The following is a 20,888-nucleotide window of genomic DNA, read 5'->3' on the forward strand; positions in this document are numbered from 1 at the left end:
GATGCTGCTGTGTAAGTAGAATAGGAAACACAGGGAGAGGAATGGGCTCCCTGGAGCTGAGCTGAAGCAGGAGGGAGAACCAGTGTTGACGAGGCCACCGAGGGGCGATGAGAATCATGGTGGCTCTGTCCCTGCGGAGTTTGAATAACGTCCGCAACATCAGAGGCAGTGGAGGAAAGGCATAGAGGAACCGATCCGTCCAGTTGAGCAGGAATGCATCCGGGGCCAGACAGTGAGGAGAGAAGAGTCTGGAACAGAAATGGGGCAGCTGACGGTTGTGAGGAGCTGCAAAGAGGTCCACCTGAGGAGTGCCCCACCGAGCGAAGATGGAGCGGAGTGTGGGAGGATCCAGAGTCCACTCGTGAGGTTGAAGGATGCGGCTGAGATTGTCGGCCAGGGAGTTCTGTTTGCCCTGGATATAGTCAGCCTTGAGGAAGAGACTGTGGGCCGTGGCCCAGGTCCAGATGCGGATGGCCTCCTGAGAGAGGAGGGGAGATCCGGTGCCGCCTTGCTTGTTTATGTAGTACATGGCGACTTGATTGTCTGTGCACAGGAGAAGAACCTGAGGGTAGAAAAGGTGCTGGAAGGACTTGAGAGCATAGAACATGGCCCTGAGTTCCAGGAAATTGATGTGATGTTGACGCTCCTGATGGATCCAGAGTCCCTGGGTGCGAAGATGTCCCAGGTGAGCTCCCCATGCATAGGGGGAGGCATCTGTGGTTATGATCATGGAGTGAGGGGGTAGATGAAAGAGTAGACCCCTGGAAAGATTGGAGGAGTTCAACCACCATTGAAGAGACTGCTGAAGAGACGATGTCACAGAGATGGGATGAGAAAGAGGATCCGTGGTCTGTGACCATTGGTTGGCTAGAGTCCACTGAGGTGTCCTGAGATGGAGTTGCGCCAGAGGAAGCACATAGACCGTCGAGGCCATGTGGCCCAGGAGGACCATCATCTGCCGAGCTGGAATGGAGTGATGAAGGAGCACCTGACGGCAGAGGTGGAGCAGGGTCCGTTGGCGGTCGGAGGGGAGAAACGCCCTCATCAGAGTGGTGTCGAGAACGGCTCCGATGAACTTAAGTCGCTGTGTGAAAAGCAGATGCGACTTGGGGTAGTTGATCTCGAACCCCAGGAGATGGAGGAAGGAGATGGTGTGCTGAGTGGCTTGTAGCACAAGTGGAGACGTAGGTGCTTTCACCAACCAATCGTCCAAGTAGGGGAACACCTGGAGGTTGTGAGACCTGAGAAAAGCCGCCACCACAATAAGGAACTTGGTGAACACCCTGGGCGATGATGCGAGGCCAAAGGGTAGCACTTTGTACTGATAGTGGCGGTGCTGTACCTGAAATCGGAGGTAGCGACGTGAAGACAGATGGATTGGAATGTGAGTGTAGGCATCTTTGAGGTCTAGGGAACATAGCCAGTCGTGTTGAGAGAGAAGAGGGTAGAGCGTGGCAAGGGAGAGCATTCTGAACTTTTCCTTGACCAGACACTTGTTGAGGTCCCGAAGATCGAGGATGGGACGGAGGTCTCCTGTCTTCTTGGGAACCAGGAAGTAGCGGGAGTAGAATCCCTGACCCCTTTGGTCTGAGGGTACCTCTTCGATGGCGTTGAGAAGAAGAAGGAAGTGGACCTCCCTCAGGAGGAGGGAGGATTGGGAGGAGTGGAAAGCAGACTCTTTGGGAGGACTGTCTGGTGGAAGAGTCTGAAAGTTGAGAGAGTAGCCGTGGCGAATGATGTTGAGGACCCACTGGTCTGATGTGATGATCTCCCAACGGCTGAAGAAGAGTTGGAGGCGTCCTCCGATAGGCTGAGGAAGAGGCATTGATGGTGGGAGACTGGCCATGCCCTGGAGAAAGGAGTCAAAAGGGTTGAGATGGTTTTGACGGAGGGAGAGGCTTGGCAGGTTGGTGAGACTGGGAGCGAGCCTGAGTTTGATGCTGGTGACGAGGTCGGCGAGGTTGCTGAGGTGGCGGGTTGAGAGGTCTGGCCGAGAACCTGCGCTGGTAGGAAGACTGCTGTCTGAAGGGGCGAGCAGGCGGAGTCTTCTTTTTAGGTTTAACCAGAGTATCCCACTTGGTCTCGTGTGCCGAGAGTTTCTGGGTTGTTGAGTCCAAGGACTCCCCGAAGAATTCGTCACCAAGACAAGGTGCGTTAGCCAGGCGGTCTTGGTGGTTTATGTCGAGGTCAGAAACCCTCAGCCAGGCTAGACGTCGCATGGCAACTGCCATGGCAGATGCTCGAGAGGTCAGCTCAAATGAGTCATAAATGGAGCGTACCATGAATTTCCGGAGTTGGAGCAGACTGGAAATTTGCTGTTGGAAGAGGGGGACCTTACGTTCAGGAATGTATTTCTGTAAGGAGGAGAGTTGTTGCACCAGATGCTTCATGTAGAAGGAGAATTGAAAGGTGTAATTATTAGCCCTGTTGGCCAGCATCGCATTCTGGAAAAGGCGCTTGCCAAACTTATCCATAGTTTTCCCCTCTCTGCCAGGAGGGGTGGAGGCATAGACACTGGAGCCCTGAGTTTTCTTTAAGGTGGACTCCACCAGAAGAGATTCATGGGGCAATTGAGGCTTGTCAAATCCTGGGATTGGAATGACCCGGTATAAGCTATCCAGTTTGCGAGGGGCCCCGGGGATAGTGAGGGGGTTCTCCCAGTTTTTATAAAAAAACTGGGAGAAGTCGTGGACGTGTAGGATGTCGTGGACGGGTAACTTAAGAAATTCCTTGGGAGGTTGTTCAAAGTCTAAGGCATCGAGAAAGGCCTGGGACTTTTTAGAGTCGGACTCTAAGGGAATGGAAAGAGCCGTCAACATCTCCCTGAGGAATTTGGTGAAAGAGGACTGTTCGGGTTTTGAACCGGTATCAGCCACCGAGGGTTCCTCGTCTGTTGACGAAGCGTCTTCCTCGGTACCGTGCGGGGATTCTTCCCATAAGTCCGGGTCCCTGACGTCGGGGTGCGCACGGCGGGACATCGGTGTAGAGGGCTCGGCATGGCGGGTCTTGGAGAGAGACTTGCCGGAGCGTACCGAGGCGGTACCGGGAGAGGAAGACCGGTGCCGTTCCTGGTACCGGGAAGGGTCGGTATCAGAGCGGGCCTGCACCGTAGGTTGGGAACGGTGTGGTTCAGCCGAGAGCACCGGCATGGAAGTGTTAAGCGGTACCGAGGGGGTCGATACCGATGGAATTGTGCGAGGCTCAGACCGGTCCGGTACCGGAAGGTGTGGGGCTAACATCGCCGGCAACAGTTGCTGGAGTTGCTGCTGTAGCTGTTCTTGTAATTGGGCTTGGAGTATGGCTGCGATGCAGTCGTCCAGGGGAGGCACCGGTACCGCTTTTTTCTTCTTCGGTACCATAGGTGCCGCTCTACGCTCCGGCGATGAGGAGGCCGATGACGAGGCACTCACCGATATCGGAGCTGAGCGTTTGCGGGGCCGGTGCGGTGCCGGGAGGACCGGCGTCGCAGCCGTGGCAGGAGGGCGCTCAAGGGAAGTGGAAGGCTTCTTAGCCGGTTTACCTGGGGCCAGCGACCCCGAAGAAGGATCCGGTGTCGTCGAAGTAGTCGGTGCCGACTTTTGAGGTGCCGTCGACGTCGCGGCAGATTCCATGGCAGATCCGGTACCGAAAAGAATATTTTGCTGGATCTGCCTATTTTTCAAAGTGCGCTTTTTAAGGGTAGCGCAGCGGGTGCAGGTGTCAGCCCGATGCTCCAGACCCAAGCACTGCAGGCACCAATTGTGCGGGTCGGTGAGAGAAATCGGGCGTGCACACCGCTGGCACTTCTTAAAGCCCGGTTGAGGGGGCATGAAGGGAAACACGGCCTCCGCAAAATCGAAGCCGGAGGCCTGTATGGTGGTAACAGGCCCTGCCGGGGCCGGCCTGAAAAAATAAAGAAAACTCGACGATTTTTTTTTTTTTTTAAATAAAAGTAAAGTAATCCGAAGGGAAAAAATAGAAGAAAAATGAAAAATTACGCGAGTGGGAAGGCAGAAACTGATTTTTTCAACGGCCGTTGAAAACACATGCGTCTTCTTCGCTCCGCGGAAACGAAGAAACTGGGGACCACGCACTCCTCCGTCAGGCGGGAAGGCACTCGCGCATGCGCGGTGCGGCCAACTAGAACTTTCTAGTTAAAAGTGTCCGTACCGGGGCTCCGTCGGTGACGTCACCCATGCGTTAAGAATATGCTGCCTGCTTGTCCTGGGATAAACTGTTGCTTTGACTTCACCAGGCGCACAGGAAATGCCAAAAGGAATGCCACCGAGAGGTTAGAAAAGCAAAAGGGAAATATGAAGAGGGGCTGGCCAGGGAGGCGAAAAACTTCAAGGCATTCTTCAGTTACGTAAAGGGGAAGCGACCAGCGAGAGAGGAGGTGGGGCCGTTGGACGATGGGGATAGGAAGGGAGTGATCAAGGAGGATAAAGAGGTAGCTGAGAGGTTGAACACATTCTTCTCGTCGGTTTTCACGAGAGAAGACACATCTAACATACCAGACTCAGAGGAGCTCATGAGTGGGGAACAGGCTGAAAAATTAGAACACATAGAGGTAAGTAAGGAGGATGTCCTCAAGCAGATAGACAGGTTAAAATGCGGCAAATCGCCGGGCCCGGACGGGATCCACCCAAGGGTTCTGAAAGAACTAAGACAAGAAATAGCGGGCACAATCCAGCATGTTTGCAACCTATCCTTGAAAACTGGAGAGGTACCAGAGGACTGGAAATTGGCGAATGTCACACCTATTTTCAAGAAGGGATCGAGGGGTGACCCCGGAAACTACAGGCCGGTGAGCCTGACTTCAATTATAGGGAAGATGGTGGAAGCTATGATCAAGGATGGTATTTGCGAGCATATCGAGAGATATGGCCTACTGAGAACAAGCCAGCATGGATTCTGTAAGGGAAGATCATGCTTAACGAACCTTCTGTGCTTCTTTGAGGGAATAAGCAGTCGGGTGGACAATGGGGAACCTATAGACATCATTTACCTTGATTTTCAAAAGGCTTTCGACAAGGTGCCACATGAAAGGCTGCTTAGGAAACTGTGGAACCACGGGGTGGGAGGGGATGTGCACAGATGGATCGAGCACTGGTTGTCGGGTAGACTGCAGAGGGTCGGAGTAAAGGGACAATACTCTGACTGGCAGGGAGTTACAAGCGGTGTGCCACAAGGATCGGTGCTAGGGCCGTTACTCTTCAACATATTTATCAATGACCTGGAAAAAGAGGCAAAGTGCGAGGTTATAAAATTTGCAGACGATACCAAACTGTGCGGCAGAGTCAGGTCTAGGGAGGAGTGTGAGGACCTGCAAAGGGACCTGGACAAGCTGGAAGACTGGGCAAACAAATGGCAAATGCGCTTTAATGTGGAAAAATGCAAGGTCATGCATATAGGGAAAAAGAACCCGTTGTTCAAATACAAATTGGGGGGGGCATTATTGGGAGACAGCAGTCTTGAGAGAGACTTGGGTGTGCTGGTGGATGCATCACTGAAGCCATCTGCACAGTGCGCAGCAGCCTCGAAAAAAGCCAACAGGATGCTGGGCATCATAAAGAGGGGCATAACAACCAGGACGCAGGAAGTCATCATGCCATTGTATCGAGCTATGGTGCGTCCACATCTGGAATACTGCGTTCAGTATTGGTCGCCGTACCTCAAGAAGGACATGGCAGTGCTTGAGAGAGTCCAAAGGAGAGCAACGAAACTGGTAAGAGGGCTGGAACACTGCCCATACGCCGAGAGGTTGGATAGGCTGGGGCTCTTCTCTCTGGAAAAAAGGAGGCTCAGGGGAGATATGATAGAGACCTTCAAGATCATGAGGGGCATAGAGAGGGTGGATAGGGACAGATTCTTCAGGCTGAAGGGGTCAACAGGCACGAGGGGGCATTCGGAGAAACTGAAGGGAGATAGGTTCAGAACAAATGCAAGGAAGTTTTTCTTCACCCAAAGGGTCGTGGACACTTGGAATGCGCTACCGGAGGAAGTGATCAGGCAGAGTACGGTACAGGGATTCAAACAGGGATTGGACGGATTCCTGAGGGATAGGGGGATCGTGGGATACTGAGAGAGGTGCTGGGATGTAACACAGGTATAGAAAGCAAACCAAGTAATAAGTATAGAAATCCAACCAGGTCGTGCATGTGCAAGACCGGAGGGTTAGGACTTCGATGGGAAGATAAGACTCAATGGGAAACCGAGGTGGCAAGGGGGCCCCTTCTGGTGACTCAGACAGGCCGTGACCTGTTCGGGCCGCCGCGGGAGCGGACTGCTGGGCAAGATGGACCTGTGGTCTGACCCAGCGGAGGCACTGCTTATGTTCTTATGTTCTTACAAATAAACTCTCTCCTAGACAGGGAGCATCTGCTAGTCTTCTCCAAGGTCTGATGCCTTAAGCCAGGGGTGCCCAATACGTCGATCGCGATCGACCGGTCGCTCGGGAAGGCAATGCGAGTCGATCACGGAACCCATCCCGGGTTCCTTGATAGACTCATGTTGCCGTCCCAATCGACCGGCCAATCAGCCTTCCTCTCCCCGAGGATCCCCACCGGTCATCACTTCATGCTCGCTGCGTCCTTCCTTGCCTGACTGCCAGAACCCGTCTTCCTCGCGCGCCTTTGTCCTGGCGCGCTTTTGACCTGACACCCTTGCTTTCTCCCGTAGAAAATCTTTGATAGACTGGGGGATGATGTCACTTCCTTCAGGAGAAGGCGGGAGGGAGGTCTAGGGAAGTCACGTCACTGGAGAGCTGAGCGCCGGCTGCCCCTGGCGGAATCAAGCCACCAGACTGGAGAAAGGCGGTCGGGAGCAGGAGGTGCTCTGCCCAAAAATGCAAGAACTGCTGCTGTTCTGGCATTTTGAGCCTGAAAATGGGAAGTTGAGTAGGGGGGGGGCTACGCATTTTTGTAAGTGCCCTGCTGAAAGGAGACTGGAATGACTCTCATGGAAGGATTTATAGACTGGCTTCTTCTTTTCCTCGGCCCTGGGCGTCCGGAGATTTGGGCCTGCAGAAGCCTCGCGCTGACCAGCATTCCTCTCCCCGACGTCAATTCTGACATCGGAGAGGAATTTCTGGGCCAGCCAATCGCTGCCTGGCTGGCCCGGAACTTCCTCTCCCACATCAGAATTGAAGGGGAGCGGAACCCTGGTCAGCGCAAGGCTTCTGCAAGGAAAGCTTGGGGCGGTGGTGGCTTGAAGGCCTGTTTCCCGGTAGCGGTGGCAAACCTAGTGGCTTGGGGGAGGGAGGGAGAAAAAAACAAAGGGGGCAGGCAGGGAGACAGAAAGAAGGGGGGACAGGGAGACAAAGAAAGAAGGGAAACAGAAAGAAAGAGGGAACAGGGAGACTGAAAGAAAGTGGGCATGGAGAGAAAGAGAAAGAAAGAACAGGAGGCAGGGAGAAAGAAAGAAGGGGCAGGGAGAAAGAAAGAAAAAGTTGGGGAGAGAATGAGGTCTGGAGGAGAGAAAGCATATAGGAGGCTGAAAGAAGGGAAGAAATATTGGATACAGGAGTGGGCTGAAGTCAGAAGATATCAGAAGAAGAAGTGCAGCCAGAGTGAAGTGAGAAGTTAGAAGAAGAAAGTGCAACCAGAGACTCATGAAATCACCAGACAACAAAAGTAGGAAAAATGATTTTATTTTCAATTTAGTGATCAAAATGTGCCCATTTTGAGAATTTATATCTGCTGTCTATATTTTGCACTATGGCTCCCTTTTACTAAACCTCAATAGCGGTTTTTAGCGCAGGGAGCCTATGAGCGTCGAGAGCAACGTGGGGCATTCAGCGCAGCTCCCTGCACTAAAAACTGCTATGTGGTTTAGTAAAAAGGGAGGGGGTATATTTGTCTATTTGTGTATGGCTGTTATTGAGGCGACATTGCAGAGTCATTTGCCTTGACCTCTTTGAAAAAAACCCGGAATATGAATTATAATTAACATTTTCTCTGCCTTTCAGTGTGCTTTGTGGGGTTTTTAAAAATTATTTTATTGTTGGTAGATCATTTTGACTTGGTCATTTTAAAAGTAGCTCGCAAGCCCAAAAAGTGTGGGCACCCCTGCCTTAAGCCATACTGTGCATTAAGCCGCTATTGCCACTGCTGCAGTTCTAGCAGTCATATCATATATGTCATAGTTTTAATCAAGTGGCAAGTTGATTCCTGAAGTGTAATGTGGAGGTTTGAAACTTCATTCTGCAGCAACTAGAAACTGCCTCTCCAGAAGGAGTGTCGAGAGTGTAGGATTTGTAGCTGATGAGCAATGATTTTGGATGAGAGCACAGAACCTCGGTAAACTTTGTGTTGAATGGCATCAAACAGACGATAACCCTTCCCTTCCTTGTATTGATATTTTTATGATTTAGCTTTTTTAATGGTCAACTCAGACACACCATGGAATCATGTGGCAGTTGAAGATCATGTCCAGGTGCCTTTTGAACTTTGTACTTTAATTCCAGACGTCTGGATGTTGTGTTGAGACTGACAGGGGGTTTTGTAAGTTTGCAAGTTGAAGATCATGAAGTATTTGATGTACTGGGAGTGCAATAAACTCTTTCGAAGAGTTCTGACAGGATTGAAGAATTGCTTGAAAATCCTTCTTGCCAGCTAGAGTAGTAGTCTAGTTAAGACTGAGGAGACAGGCTACTTTTTGTAGGAATCTGGGATATGAATATTCCTCTGGTTGCTCTGGGTGTTGAGTTGGCTGTATTCGTGAAGGAGGGATAAAATTTGTGGTGTAGGCGTCATCAGGATCAAGCCAGTCTAATAGACAGGCTGTGTCCCGTGGTAGTGAAGCTCAAACGGAGGTACAGGGACTCCAGAGTCCTGCGGTACAGCCTCAGATTCTGGTAGTATGGCATCTGGTGTAGAAGGCTGCTCGATACACTGAGGGCATTACTGGACCTCCATTAAAGTAGGATTAAGGAGGAGACTGCTGCAGTAATGCAGAAATGTCTTGCATAAACTTTTGTAAGAGTAAGAAAAAATTGGAAACTGTGGAAATAGAATTATGCCCTTGGTCCAAAGTTTCAGGCACTAAGTGAAGCATAGAAGGCCATTTAGGAGGTACTGAGTCCTGCTCCAGAGGAACTGGAGAGGAAGACCTTTTAGTTTTTTAGTGACTCAGAGGATTTGGAAGATTTACCTGAACGTTCAGAAGTCTGCTGCTGTCCAGAAGTGAGAAAGAGCCTCGCACTGCTGATGCTAAAGCTGGTGGAGACGGAATAGCTGTAGCACTTTCATATTAATATTTATTGATAATTGATATTTAAATAATTTTGCACAACACAAGTCACTTTACCAAAGACCGATGATGAATTTACCACCCCAGCAAGGGCACGAAAATTCAATTGAGTAGTGCCTTGGGCAATTTGAGGTCTGGTAATTCAATTATAACTTGATTTGATTTTGTTCTCTGTTTTGTAAGAATTTTTTGGTTTTGGACAAATTTGTGTTTTCTTCATTTATAGTTGATTTACTCATAATATTAGGAAAATGAGTGATAAATCCTGGAAACAGGTTTAAGCTTTTCTGCCGATTTGACAACTGGTCTTATGGATAAATTTGGCTCTTTAAGTTCCAACATTAACACCAAAGGAAAAACTGAAATTGATGAATTCATTACCCACTATAAACAGATCATCAAATTGGAATTAAATGGCACTGCATTGGCAGAATATTGTAGGAAAGAGCAAATCCCTAGAGGTCTTAGAGTTAATTTACAGCCTCAAGTATTCAAAGACAATGACATTTTTATAGATAAATGGAATCATATTCTCAATAAATGTTCTTTAGATATTATGCTTTTAATTATGGAAACGAGTAGTACCATCTTAGAAAAAGAAAAAGCAAGGCTGAATGAGGAATTTGTGAAATTAAAAACTATAATAGGTGAATCCGAGTTTGAAACTAGTTATAAAGAAATAGTTGAATTTATGGATAAATTTAAAGAAGGTATAAAAAACAGAAATTAAGGAAATTATCGAGAGATGCCAATGATTATTCATCAAACCGAGTATACCCTTGGGTGTACAATAAGATCACCTCTTCCAATACCTCTAAATCAATTACAACTTATAGTGGTTCTACATCTCAATTATCTTCTAGCACAAGCGATAGTTCTGCTGATTTTTTAGCCAACAGAAGAAAGAATTATCAAAGAACAAGAGGAAAAAACCAAGAGGCAGAGGCCAGTTTCAACATTAACCACAACAATGGACAGGCCAGCCCAATAGATAGTGGCAATAGAAGATTCTGGAGATAATTCCATCTGCGCTAAGACCAATTTTTTGAATGATATAGTGGTTAATCTTTCTTCAACAAATTTGACTACAGTAGAAACAGATGTACTCAAAAAGGGTTTGTCATTTGTTCCTTCCATACATTTTAACAAGTTTAAATTTCAAATAGATTCTGAAAAGTTTTTAAGAAATTTACAGATTAAAATTTTCTTTTCAGGAATGGATCACAGTTGTGACTCATCTATATTTAAAAATAAGTCCACTTGGATACCCCCTATTCCATTAGATCCAACACTATTGACATTCAGGAATGTTGGCAGGCAAGAAGTGAAAGCTCTGAATTTTTCATATAGAAAGAACAATTTATATCAAGTGATAATGTAATATGTTGTGTTCATATTTTAATGTACACTTGATGTATATGTTAAAATGAATAAAGATTTGAAAAAAAAAAAAAAGAACAATTTGAATAGAAATGAAAGGGAAGTGTTGAAACACCTCAAAGATAATTCTGAGACTGTAATTAGAAGGGCAGATAAGGGAGGTGCCATGGTCATTTTAGATCGCAAAGGATACGAGATGGAAATCTATAAACAATTATCTGATGAGAGTGTATATAAACCTTTAAAATTAGATCCCATAAAAAGGTTGCAATCCCCATCCTGTGGCTCCAGTCATATACACACTGCTAAAAATTCATAAGAATCAATTTCACCCCCCAGGTCGTCCCATTATTTCCTCAAAAGGTTCTCTTTTGGAGCCCCTTTCTATTTATACAGATTGGTTTTTGAAACCAGAAGTACAAAAACATAGTACTTACATTAAAGATACATCAAATTTTTTAAGGTTTTTACAATCTGTAGAATCTCATGGTCAACAATTTCTGATGGCAATATTAGACATTATTTCATTGTATATATCTATCCCACAAGAACTGTCAAGACTCAAGGTGAACAAAGCCATGGGACCGGACAATCTGCACCCAAGAGTGCTCAGAGAGCTATGCGATATTTTGGCGGAACCATTAGCAATACTCTTCAATCTCTCCCTAAGCATGGGGAGAGTCCCCCTGGACTGGAAAACTGCCAACGTGGTTCCTCTGCACAAAAAGGGTTGCAGAGCGGAGGCCGCAAATTACAGACCAGTAAGTCTCACATCAATAGTGTGTAAACTCATGGAAACTCTACTTAAAGAGAAATTAGACGCGATATTGGATGATGGGAATCTGAGGGATCCCTGTCAACATGGATTCACTAAGGGCAGGTCATGCCAGTCCAATCTCATCAGCTTCTTTGATTGGGTGACAGGAAAGCTGGACTTGGGAGAGTCTCTGGACATAGTATACTTGGATTTCAGTAAAGCTTTTGACAGTGTCCCACACCGTAGACTATTAAACAAGATGAAATCGATGGGGTTAGGTGAGAAACTAACGGCGTGGGTCAACGATTGGCTGAGTGGAAGACTTCAGAAAGTGGTGGTCAATGGCACCCTCTCTGAGACATCGGAGGTGACTAGCGGTATGCCGCAGAGCTCAGTCCTGGGACCATCCCTTTTTAACATATTCATAAGGGACTTGACCCGAGGGCTTCAGGGTAAAGTAGCGCTGTTCGCCGACGACGCCAAACTGTGTAATATAGTGGGTGGAAGCAATCCCACGGATGGTATGACGCAGGATCTGATCAAGTTGGAAAAATGGTCCACGACATGGCAGCTGGGCTTCAATGCTAAAAAGTGTAAGGTCATGCATCTCGGCAGCAGAAATCCATGCAGAACATACACCTTGAATGGAGAAACACTAGCTAAGACTTCAGAGGAACGGGACTTGGGAGTGATCATCAGTGCAGACATGAAGGCTGCCAAACAAGTGGAGAAGGCCTCATCCAAAGCGAGGCAAATGATGGGATGTATCAATAGAAGCTTCGTCAGCCGCAAACCTGAAGTCATAATGCCACTGTATAGAACCATGGTGAGACCTCATCTAGAGTACTGTGTGCAATTCTGGAGGCCACATTACCGTAAAGATGTGCTTCGAGCTGAGTCGGTCCAGCGAATGGCCACTAGGAAGGTCTCTGGACTCAAGGGTCTCTCATACGAGGAAAGACTGGGCAAATTGCAGCTGTACTCTCTAGAGGAGCGCAGGGAAAGGGGTGACATGATTGAGACTTTTAAGTACGTCACAGGTCGTGTCGAGGTAGAAAACGATATATTCCTTCCCAAGGGACCCTCGGTCACAAGGGGGCACCCGCTCAAACTCAGGGGAGGGAAATTTAGAGGTGACATCAGGAAGTATTTCTTCACAGAAAGAGTGGTGGATCACTGGAACAAACTTCCGACGCAGGTAATCAAGGCCACAAGCGTGCTCGACTTTAAGAATAAATGGGACATCCACGTGGGATCCCTACGTGGGTCGAGCAGCACTCAGACTTAATGGGGTAGGTCAGTAGAGTGGGCAGACTTGATGGGCTGTAGCCCTTTTCTGCCGTCACCTTTCTATGTTTCTATGTTTCTAAGATGAGGCTCTAGATGGTCTTAAAGATGTATTTGTCGGGTAAGACCCCATCGGGTTCCAAGTGAATTTATTTTGAAACTATCAAGAATTTGTATGAAAGAGAATTTTTTTCCTGTTCAATCGACAATTTTTCCTTCAGACAAGTGGGGTGGCAATGGTAGCCACTTTTGCCCCTTCGGTTGCGTGTCTTTATATGAATAAATTTGAAAAAGACTGGATTTTTTGTTCTCCGTTCAACAGCAAGTTACATACATGGATTAGGTACATCGATGATACGTTTGTCTTCAAACCTAAGGTTTAGTTTAGTTTAGTTATGGACTGGGTCCACAGATGAATAAATGAAAAAAAAATACCCACACAGGAAACCTCAAAAATCAAGTTGAAGCAACTCTTGACAAGGAGATAGTGCTACCTCCCTACTCCACAGAAAAAAACAAGACTGAGGGTCCCATGTTTTATGCGACATGTAATAAGGTACTCGTGCATTCACAGTAGGGACCAGTGCTAAAAGCCTTTTAAGGCTGTGCAGTGTATGTACCAGGCTACTTCAGGATGACATCACCCATATATAAGGATTCATCTGTCTTGCTTGTCCTCAGAGAAAAAGAAATAAACTATCCAAGGAAACAATCACCATTACACTATCCACAATATAGATGGAGCCAATAAAGAATATAAAAAAAATACAAAAAGAAAAGTAAAGACGAACTGCTAATTACATATACTACCATTAATCACAATGGCTTCAACTACTGCCCCTGTTAAGGTAGAGAAAGCAGAAGCCAACAACCAGATAGCAGAGAAAAAAAGTCAGCTTGGTGAGCTTTCTGTATCATTATTACAGCTTAAGAGTGATGTAAATGATGTGGTATTTGTTTAATGTTCAATTGATTATAACCCCTTAGGGATACGAGAGCCGCTTGTTGGGGGTATACTCTGCGCGGGTCTCCCGCCCCCACTTCCTGCTTAATGGCCGCAGGGGATCCCATGCTCTCTTTCCTGCCCACCAGCCTCCACTGAAGCAGCTGCCACCGCTAGGGATCCCATGCTCTCCTTCCTGTCCGCTCCCCTCTGCCAAAGCCAACCTCCGGAGCTGATGTCAGAGGGAAACCTTCCGAGTCAGCAGGGGATCCCAGTTACCTCCTTCCAGGTGAGCTGTTGCTGTTCCTTCCTGCTTTCAGTGGCATTTGCTGCAGGGACATGGGCAGCCGCTGCATGTGGCTGACCCACAAGCCTTCTCTTTGATGTCATCTCTGACATCAGAGAGAAGTCTTGTCAGTCAGCCATGTGCAGTGGTTGCCCGCGTCTCTGCAACAAGTGCCGCTGAAGGTAGAAGAGAGCAGCCCAGCTGGATGGCCCTGAAGGAAGCGAGTATAGCCCTGGAGCAAGCAAGTAGAGAGAGAGGGGACATGATCTAAGAGAAGGGGGGGGGGAAGGAGCACGATTTTGGGACAAAGTCAGGAAGGGGGGGCACGAACTCTGGATACAGAAGGAAGGGAGGGGGCATTAACTTGGGACAAGGGAGGGAAGGAGGGAAAGAGATAAACATAGTAACATAGTAAATTATGGTAGATAAAGACCCGAGTGGTCCGAGATGGTACACATAGGGAAAGAGGTGGTACACATGGGGAAAGGACAGAGAGAGGAGTGAGGGGCAATAGAAGGATGAGAGGGAGAAATGTTAGATATAGTGGTGGAGAGGGAACAGAGGGACAGATTGAAGGGGATGCAAGGGGAGGAATGTTAGACATAGTGATGGAGGGAGAGATGTGGCATGGTGCTGGTGGGCAATGGTGAAAAATGCTGCACATGATCCGGGGGATATGAGAGGGAGAAATGTTGCCAGTGGAGAGAGGAAGAAAAGTTGGACTCATGGAAGGGCAGAGAGATGTTGGCTTGGGAAGGAACAGAGGTCTAGAGGAGAGAAAGCGTGCAGCGGGAAAAAGAAATATTGGCTCAAAATTGTCAATTTTGAGAATTTATATCTGCTGTCTATATTTTGCATTATATTTGTTTATTTTTCTAGAGTTGATACTGAGGTGACATAGCATATTTTAAAGTCATCTGCCTTGACCTCTTTGAAAAAACCCAAATATAAATGATAATTAACATTTTCTCTGTACAGTGTGCTTTGATTTTTTTTAATTTTGTGGTTACCATTACGTATTAAGATTATATTGTGTGTATATGAAAAATGGATAGAAGAAATTGCATTACAATTAGTTCTATTATTATGGGGGTGGGGCCTGGGGCGGAGGTTGGCTGGCTCTGGGGTGGAGCACTCTATTGATATTTGTTAGACTTAGGGGGTACTTGGCTTGAAGAAGTTGAGAAGCATTTATTGTAAGCCACCTAGGTTTTAGGCAGATAATAAATATTTTAAATAAACAAAAATAACTGGTAAAATACAGTACTGTACCCATTCAAGCATTATATTTTTTTCTTAGCTACAGGCAGATAATAAATCATAGAAATCAGGGGAAATCACCTCCGGGGCTATTTTCAATCTCAGTCAAGTAAAGACTGGTGGGAAAAATAATTAAAAAAAGTTCCATCATAACTCGAAGTTGCTACATTTCATTTCTTCATATTCTGACAAACCCCATGGACATTTCTAGAAGGGATTCCATGAAAGTGTGTTCATTCAATTTCCTATGCCTTGTGAAAAGTGCTTTGAGAATAATCTGCAAGGAGCATTGTTTTCCATAAATAGACAAAATACAGCACAGACATTTACAAAACATTATTAATATGATTACCACTTCTTCAACAAGGTCTTGTACAATAAGACCTTGTTCATCTGTCCGAAGGTTTGTCACCCACAACCACCCGTCTTCCAATTCATTATGGACAATGAACATATCACTTTTCAGGAAGCTGACAGAAAAAACAAAACCAGTGTTACTAGTAACCAAATTAATAACCTATCCAATAATTCAATGAAAATAATGATATATAAATGTTTTATAATACCTTATCTCATCAGTGTCTGGCACTTTGGTATATGGAAGAATTGCTCGAACTCTCCGTCTGTCCTCCACAGGCTAAAAATCAAGGTAAGTATGAATGAGACTAAATCCAAATGATAGGATTTATTCAGAGCAATTAAGTACATAGACCCATCTCAAAGCTTAATTAGGGGACATTATTCCAGATGAATTCTAGCAAAAATGTTTGAGAATTACCCACAAAATTCTGGAAACTATTTGGATTTTTTTTTAATTTTTTTTTGCAGAGCCCTTCCACATAATGCCAAAGCTCCTCCACACTTGAAGCCTAACAGCCCCCTCCCCAACAATTATAGCTCTCCACATAAGTTTGAGACCCTCCCAAGATTTTCTCCTCCTACCTACCCACCCATCCCCAATGCAGGTTCAAACTTCCATCTTTCTCTACACCATCTTCAAGGTGATCACTTCCAGGTGTGTTTTTCCCCATCATTCCTCCCTTCCTCCTCTACAGAAGGAATACACGTTCAGCTTTACCCTCTCTACCCCACTCTCAATTATGTGGTAAGAAAAGGAAAAATGACTGCACATTGGACTGAATCCTCCTCCTCTGTCATCAAGAAGTCAAGTCCTAATCTGAACACAGTTCACAACAGGGGTCAAAGCCCAGGAAGGCAAAATTGGAAGCAGCCCAGTCTGCAAACACTCCTCAGTTCTTAATATGACCAGCACAAGTGCAGGGGAAGTCATCACTGCTACTGCTGCCACCGCTACCTGGTCCCCATGCACTGCCGCAAATGCAGAATTCTACATGGGGGATTCTATGTAAATTCTGAATTGGGCAGAATGCCCCCAGGAGTAGTTTATCCTAAACAATATATAAAAAAAACCAACCAACCAACCCACAAAAGGACAGAAAGCAGCTTATTCACTGCACATTCCACCAGTGGTCATGAAAACAGAAAATATAACATTAAGTGGGTCAGGCCAAAAGTTCAGACTCTAGTATCCCATCTTTGATAGTCAACCATCCAGATCCCATCAGTATCACAAAGATCTGAATCCTCTCCATGTTCCACAATCAGGATCAGAGTATCTAAATAATAGATTAGCCCTCAGCGTACCTTTGAGGCTTCGGAGATCCTCTCTCAAGGAGCATCTCTATTCATATGCTGGTCACAAATTATACAATAAGATACCTACCTATAAGCCTCCTCAGGAATAGACCCCACACTCAAAAACTCCTCTCAGAGAGGTTATGCAGAATTATTTATTACCATATATACTCAAATATAAGTTCATCTGAATATAAGACAACGTATGCTTATCCCCCCCCAAAAAAAGCAGGAAAAACGGTTGACTTGAATATAAGACCGGGGGTGGGAGAACTGTGCCCTGCCACCCCTCTCCCTCACTCCTTTCCCAACCAGGCTCAGCAGCATTCAGCTCCCCTCCCTCCCTGCCTGACTATGCACCCTGTCTCCATACTCCCCGTCCGGCTCTGCACCCAGGCCCCCCTCCCTGCCAGGCTCTCCACCAAGTCACCCCCTCTTTCCCGCTGTCCTGCAGGCCTCCACCGAGCCTGCCGTATGATTTGGTGGTCCAATGGCAGGCCGGTACAAGAGGGATCTCTCCCGTCTCTTGTCCCAGCCGACTAACAATTTTTTTTACCTCCCTCCCGCATGGTACAACGGGCAGGAGCGAGCTTTCTGTGCTACTGCCCCATGCTGAGGCCTCCCTCCCTGAATGGCTGCCTGAGCTCTCGCAGCCCAGTGGTGTACCAGGCAGTAGCAAGCTTTTTGCGCTCCTGCCCGAGCCGCTCTCTGAATGGCGAGTCCCACAAGAACTGGCAGCAGCCATTCAGGGAGCAGTTCAGGTCCAGGCAGGAGCGCAAAAAGCTCGCTCCTGTCCGCTACACCGCTGATAAACAAAAAAATAGACTAGTAGAACTTAAGGTTTAAGATACCAAAAGTATTAGTGTACTCTCAGATACCCGTCTCTTAGATCAATGAAGTTTTCACTAAGGTTGTATATACGGGTTCAGATATCAATCATTGAGTACCGAAATTGCAAATAATATTGTGAAGTGCTATAAAGTGCTGTAAAGTGCTAAATAAACTCAAAATAAGTATGAAAATAAATCTATTGCACTTATCTTAATGCACCCAATACACCCTACGGGACCCGTTTCACCCGAATTGGGCTTCTTCAGGGGTCAAATTTCTGAAAATAAATACATAAATGAAAAAAGGATATTAGATATTTCTTAAACCTTTAAGAATAAAACTTTTGAGAATAAAACATGTGAGCGTGCCTACAATAATAAAATCTTAAAATATATAAGAATGAACTTACTTGTGCTGTCTCGAGTTAACAAGACAAAAAATGGCGCTTTAGCATCAGAGACGCCGACGCATGCGCTGTTATAAGCTATCTAATTACTCTATGCGCATGCGTAAAAGATACCATGTGAATAAAATTTTGTTTGAAAATATGCGTATCAGTGATGATCTTAGTTAGGAAATTCAATAAAATACTCTCCAATCTATATTGTTGTTAAGACCCTTAGGCGACATGGTTTGTAGTCTATAAATCCACCTAATTTCTTTTTGAGCAAGTCGTTTTCTTCTATCTCCCCCTCTGATGTTACTTTCCTCTTTGTCAATACAAAAATATTTGAGATCCTCAAATTTGTGTTTTGCAATGAAGCAATGTTCTACGAGAGGAGCTGTCATCCTATTGTGTTTTATGTTGGATTTGTGTTCAATGATGCGTGTTTTAAAGCATCTGGTCGTCATACCCACATATATCTTTTTGCACGGGCAGAGAATGATATATATCACAAAATCGGATGAGCAGGTCAAAAATTTTTTAATTGGATATGTTTTTCCGTCTGACGGGTTGGTGAAAGAATTTTGTGTGATAGTCAAAGCACAAATGCTGCAACGGCCACATTTATGGAAACCGTTAGGTAAAAGATTTCTATGAGAAGCCTCTACATTGGTGTCCCTGGTAGACGAAAATAATTCCTTAAGATTGCGTTCTCTAGAAAACGCCATTCTTAACTCAGTGTTTTCAAAAATTTTGTTTGATTGAACTATTTTCCAATTGTTTTTCAAGATCTGAGCTAAAGTGCTACCATCATTGGAATATTTGAGCACACAAGTCATGATCTCTTCTTCAGGGTCATTGCTTCTGTTTTGTTTTTCTTCCATTAACCACTCTCTGTGGACAAATTTGGCTCTCTTCTTTGATTGATGTAATATGTTCTTAGGGTAACCCCTGTCTTTTAATTTACTAAGAAATTTTTTAGAATGTACCTTATAATCAGTCTGTTTTGTGCAATTTCTTTTAATGCGTAGGAGTTGTGAAAACGGTAAGTTTTTCTTGAGACTATATGGATGACAGCTGTTGAAATTTAAAAACGTATTTCTATCTGTAGGTTTGGAATATAAATCAAATTCAAAGTTATTAGGAGTTTGTGTTATCTTTAAGTCCAAAAACTCTATTGACTGAGTAGAAATCTTTATTGTGAATTTTAAATGGTCATCGCAACTATTTAACCAATCAAAAAAAGTGTGTAGGTCTTCTGTAGGTCCTGTCCACAACATCAAGACGTCATCTATGTATCTGAACCATTTGAAAATATATGTTGCAAAAGGAGAATTTTCAATCCATGCTTTCTCAAACTCACACATATAAAGATTAGCTACCGAGGGAGCAAACACTGCTCCCATTGCTACTCCCGATTTTTGTTGGTAAAATTCTTTGTTGTACGTAAAGAAATTTTCTTTCATAGCAATGTGTGCTAAATTAAGAATAAAGTTGGTAGGAATGAAATGTGGCTGGACTCTTTTCTCCAACGTTGCCTTGATGACATCGAGAGCTTCACTTTGGGGAATTGAAGTATATAAAGATATGACATCTAGAGAAACCAATGTAAAAGGAAAGTTATGTTTGGAAATGCTTTCTAGTTTATTCATGATGTCCTTGGAATCCTTGATATAAGAATCCGATTTCATAACTTCATGTTTTAAAAATTCATCTGTGAAGCTAGACAGAGGCTCTAGAAGTGATCCTCGGGCTGACATAATAGGACGTCCTGGGGGATTTTCTAAATTTTTATGTATTTTAGGTACTGTATAGAAAATAGGAACCATCGGGTTAGGAGGATTCAAAAATCTATAATCTTTTTGTGTCAAAAAACCTTGTAAAAGGCCTTGATTGGTTAACTGTTGTATTTTTCTTTGTAATCTTTTGGTTGGGTCAAATCGTAAACGTTCATAAATTAGAGGATCCTGTAATTGTTGTAAAATCTCTACGTGGTACTTGCTATGATCTTGGACTACGACTGCTCCTCCTTTGTCAGCTGTAGAAATGACAACAGACCGATCTTGAGACAAAGAGTGAAGAGCCTTCCTTTCTTCTGTAGTCAAATTATTAAAACTATATAGATGTTTGTTGTTTTCTTGCCAATTTGTTACATCTTTAATAACACACTGTTTGAATGCATGTAAGACCGGATCTAGAGGAGTAGGGGGACACCATACGCTTTTAGATGATAAAATCGACCGATCGTAAGTGGCTGGTACTCCACTGAAAAAAACTTTAAGATGTAGTTTTCTTATAAGTTTTTCTAAATCAATGTGAAACTGTACTTCATTGAATCTTGTAGAAGGTACAAAGGATAAACCCAAAGACAGTACCTTAGTTTCTGTAGGAGTCAACGGTCTTCTTGAGATGTTAACTACCACTGGTTGCGATTTGTTTGAGACCGAGTGTTTGGTCTTTGGCGTTGGATCCCTCTGCCTCTGATTCTTCCTCTTTTTGGATTTTGACCTCTGTGTAAAAAACGTGCAGACTGATTACCACTAGAGGATGAAGATGAAGAAAAGGACGAAATATCTGAGCTCCCTGCTCCCTGATATGTTGTACCATCTGTGTCGATGTTGTTCATCCAGGGATAAATTTTGTGATGGATGTAATCATTTTCATCGCGTTTAAATTTGCGAAGTTTACCTTTTTTCAAACTTTCTCTAAAGGCCTCCATTTCCTCATCATTGAACACAAAAAGAGGAAGAATCAGAGGCAGAGGGATCCAACGCCAAAGACCAAACACTCGGTCTCAAACAAATCGCAACCAGTGGTAGTTAACATCTCAAGAAGGTACTGTCTTTGGGTTTATCCTTTGTACCTTCTACAA

The 20,888-nt window shown here is 45.2% G+C and overlaps 1 protein-coding gene across 1 annotated transcript in view; it reads right to left on the reverse strand.

Annotated features, from left to right (window-relative positions):
• The window catches only part of RASA1 (RAS p21 protein activator 1), a 207,809-nt gene that overhangs the window by 154,192 nt on the left and 32,729 nt on the right, over positions 1 to 20,888 (reverse strand). Inside the window, exons 4-5 of the mRNA XM_033922545.1 lie at positions 15,711 to 15,781; positions 15,497 to 15,614 (exon numbers count right to left, since the gene is read on the reverse strand). Of these exons, the coding sequence (XP_033778436.1) occupies positions 15,497 to 15,614; positions 15,711 to 15,781 (189 nt within the window). The remainder of the gene's footprint in view (positions 1 to 15,496; positions 15,615 to 15,710; positions 15,782 to 20,888) is intronic.

Source organism: Geotrypetes seraphini, chromosome 1 (genome assembly GCF_902459505.1).
Source record: "Geotrypetes seraphini chromosome 1, aGeoSer1.1, whole genome shotgun sequence".
Classification (NCBI taxonomy): domain Eukaryota; kingdom Metazoa; phylum Chordata; class Amphibia; order Gymnophiona; family Dermophiidae; genus Geotrypetes; species Geotrypetes seraphini.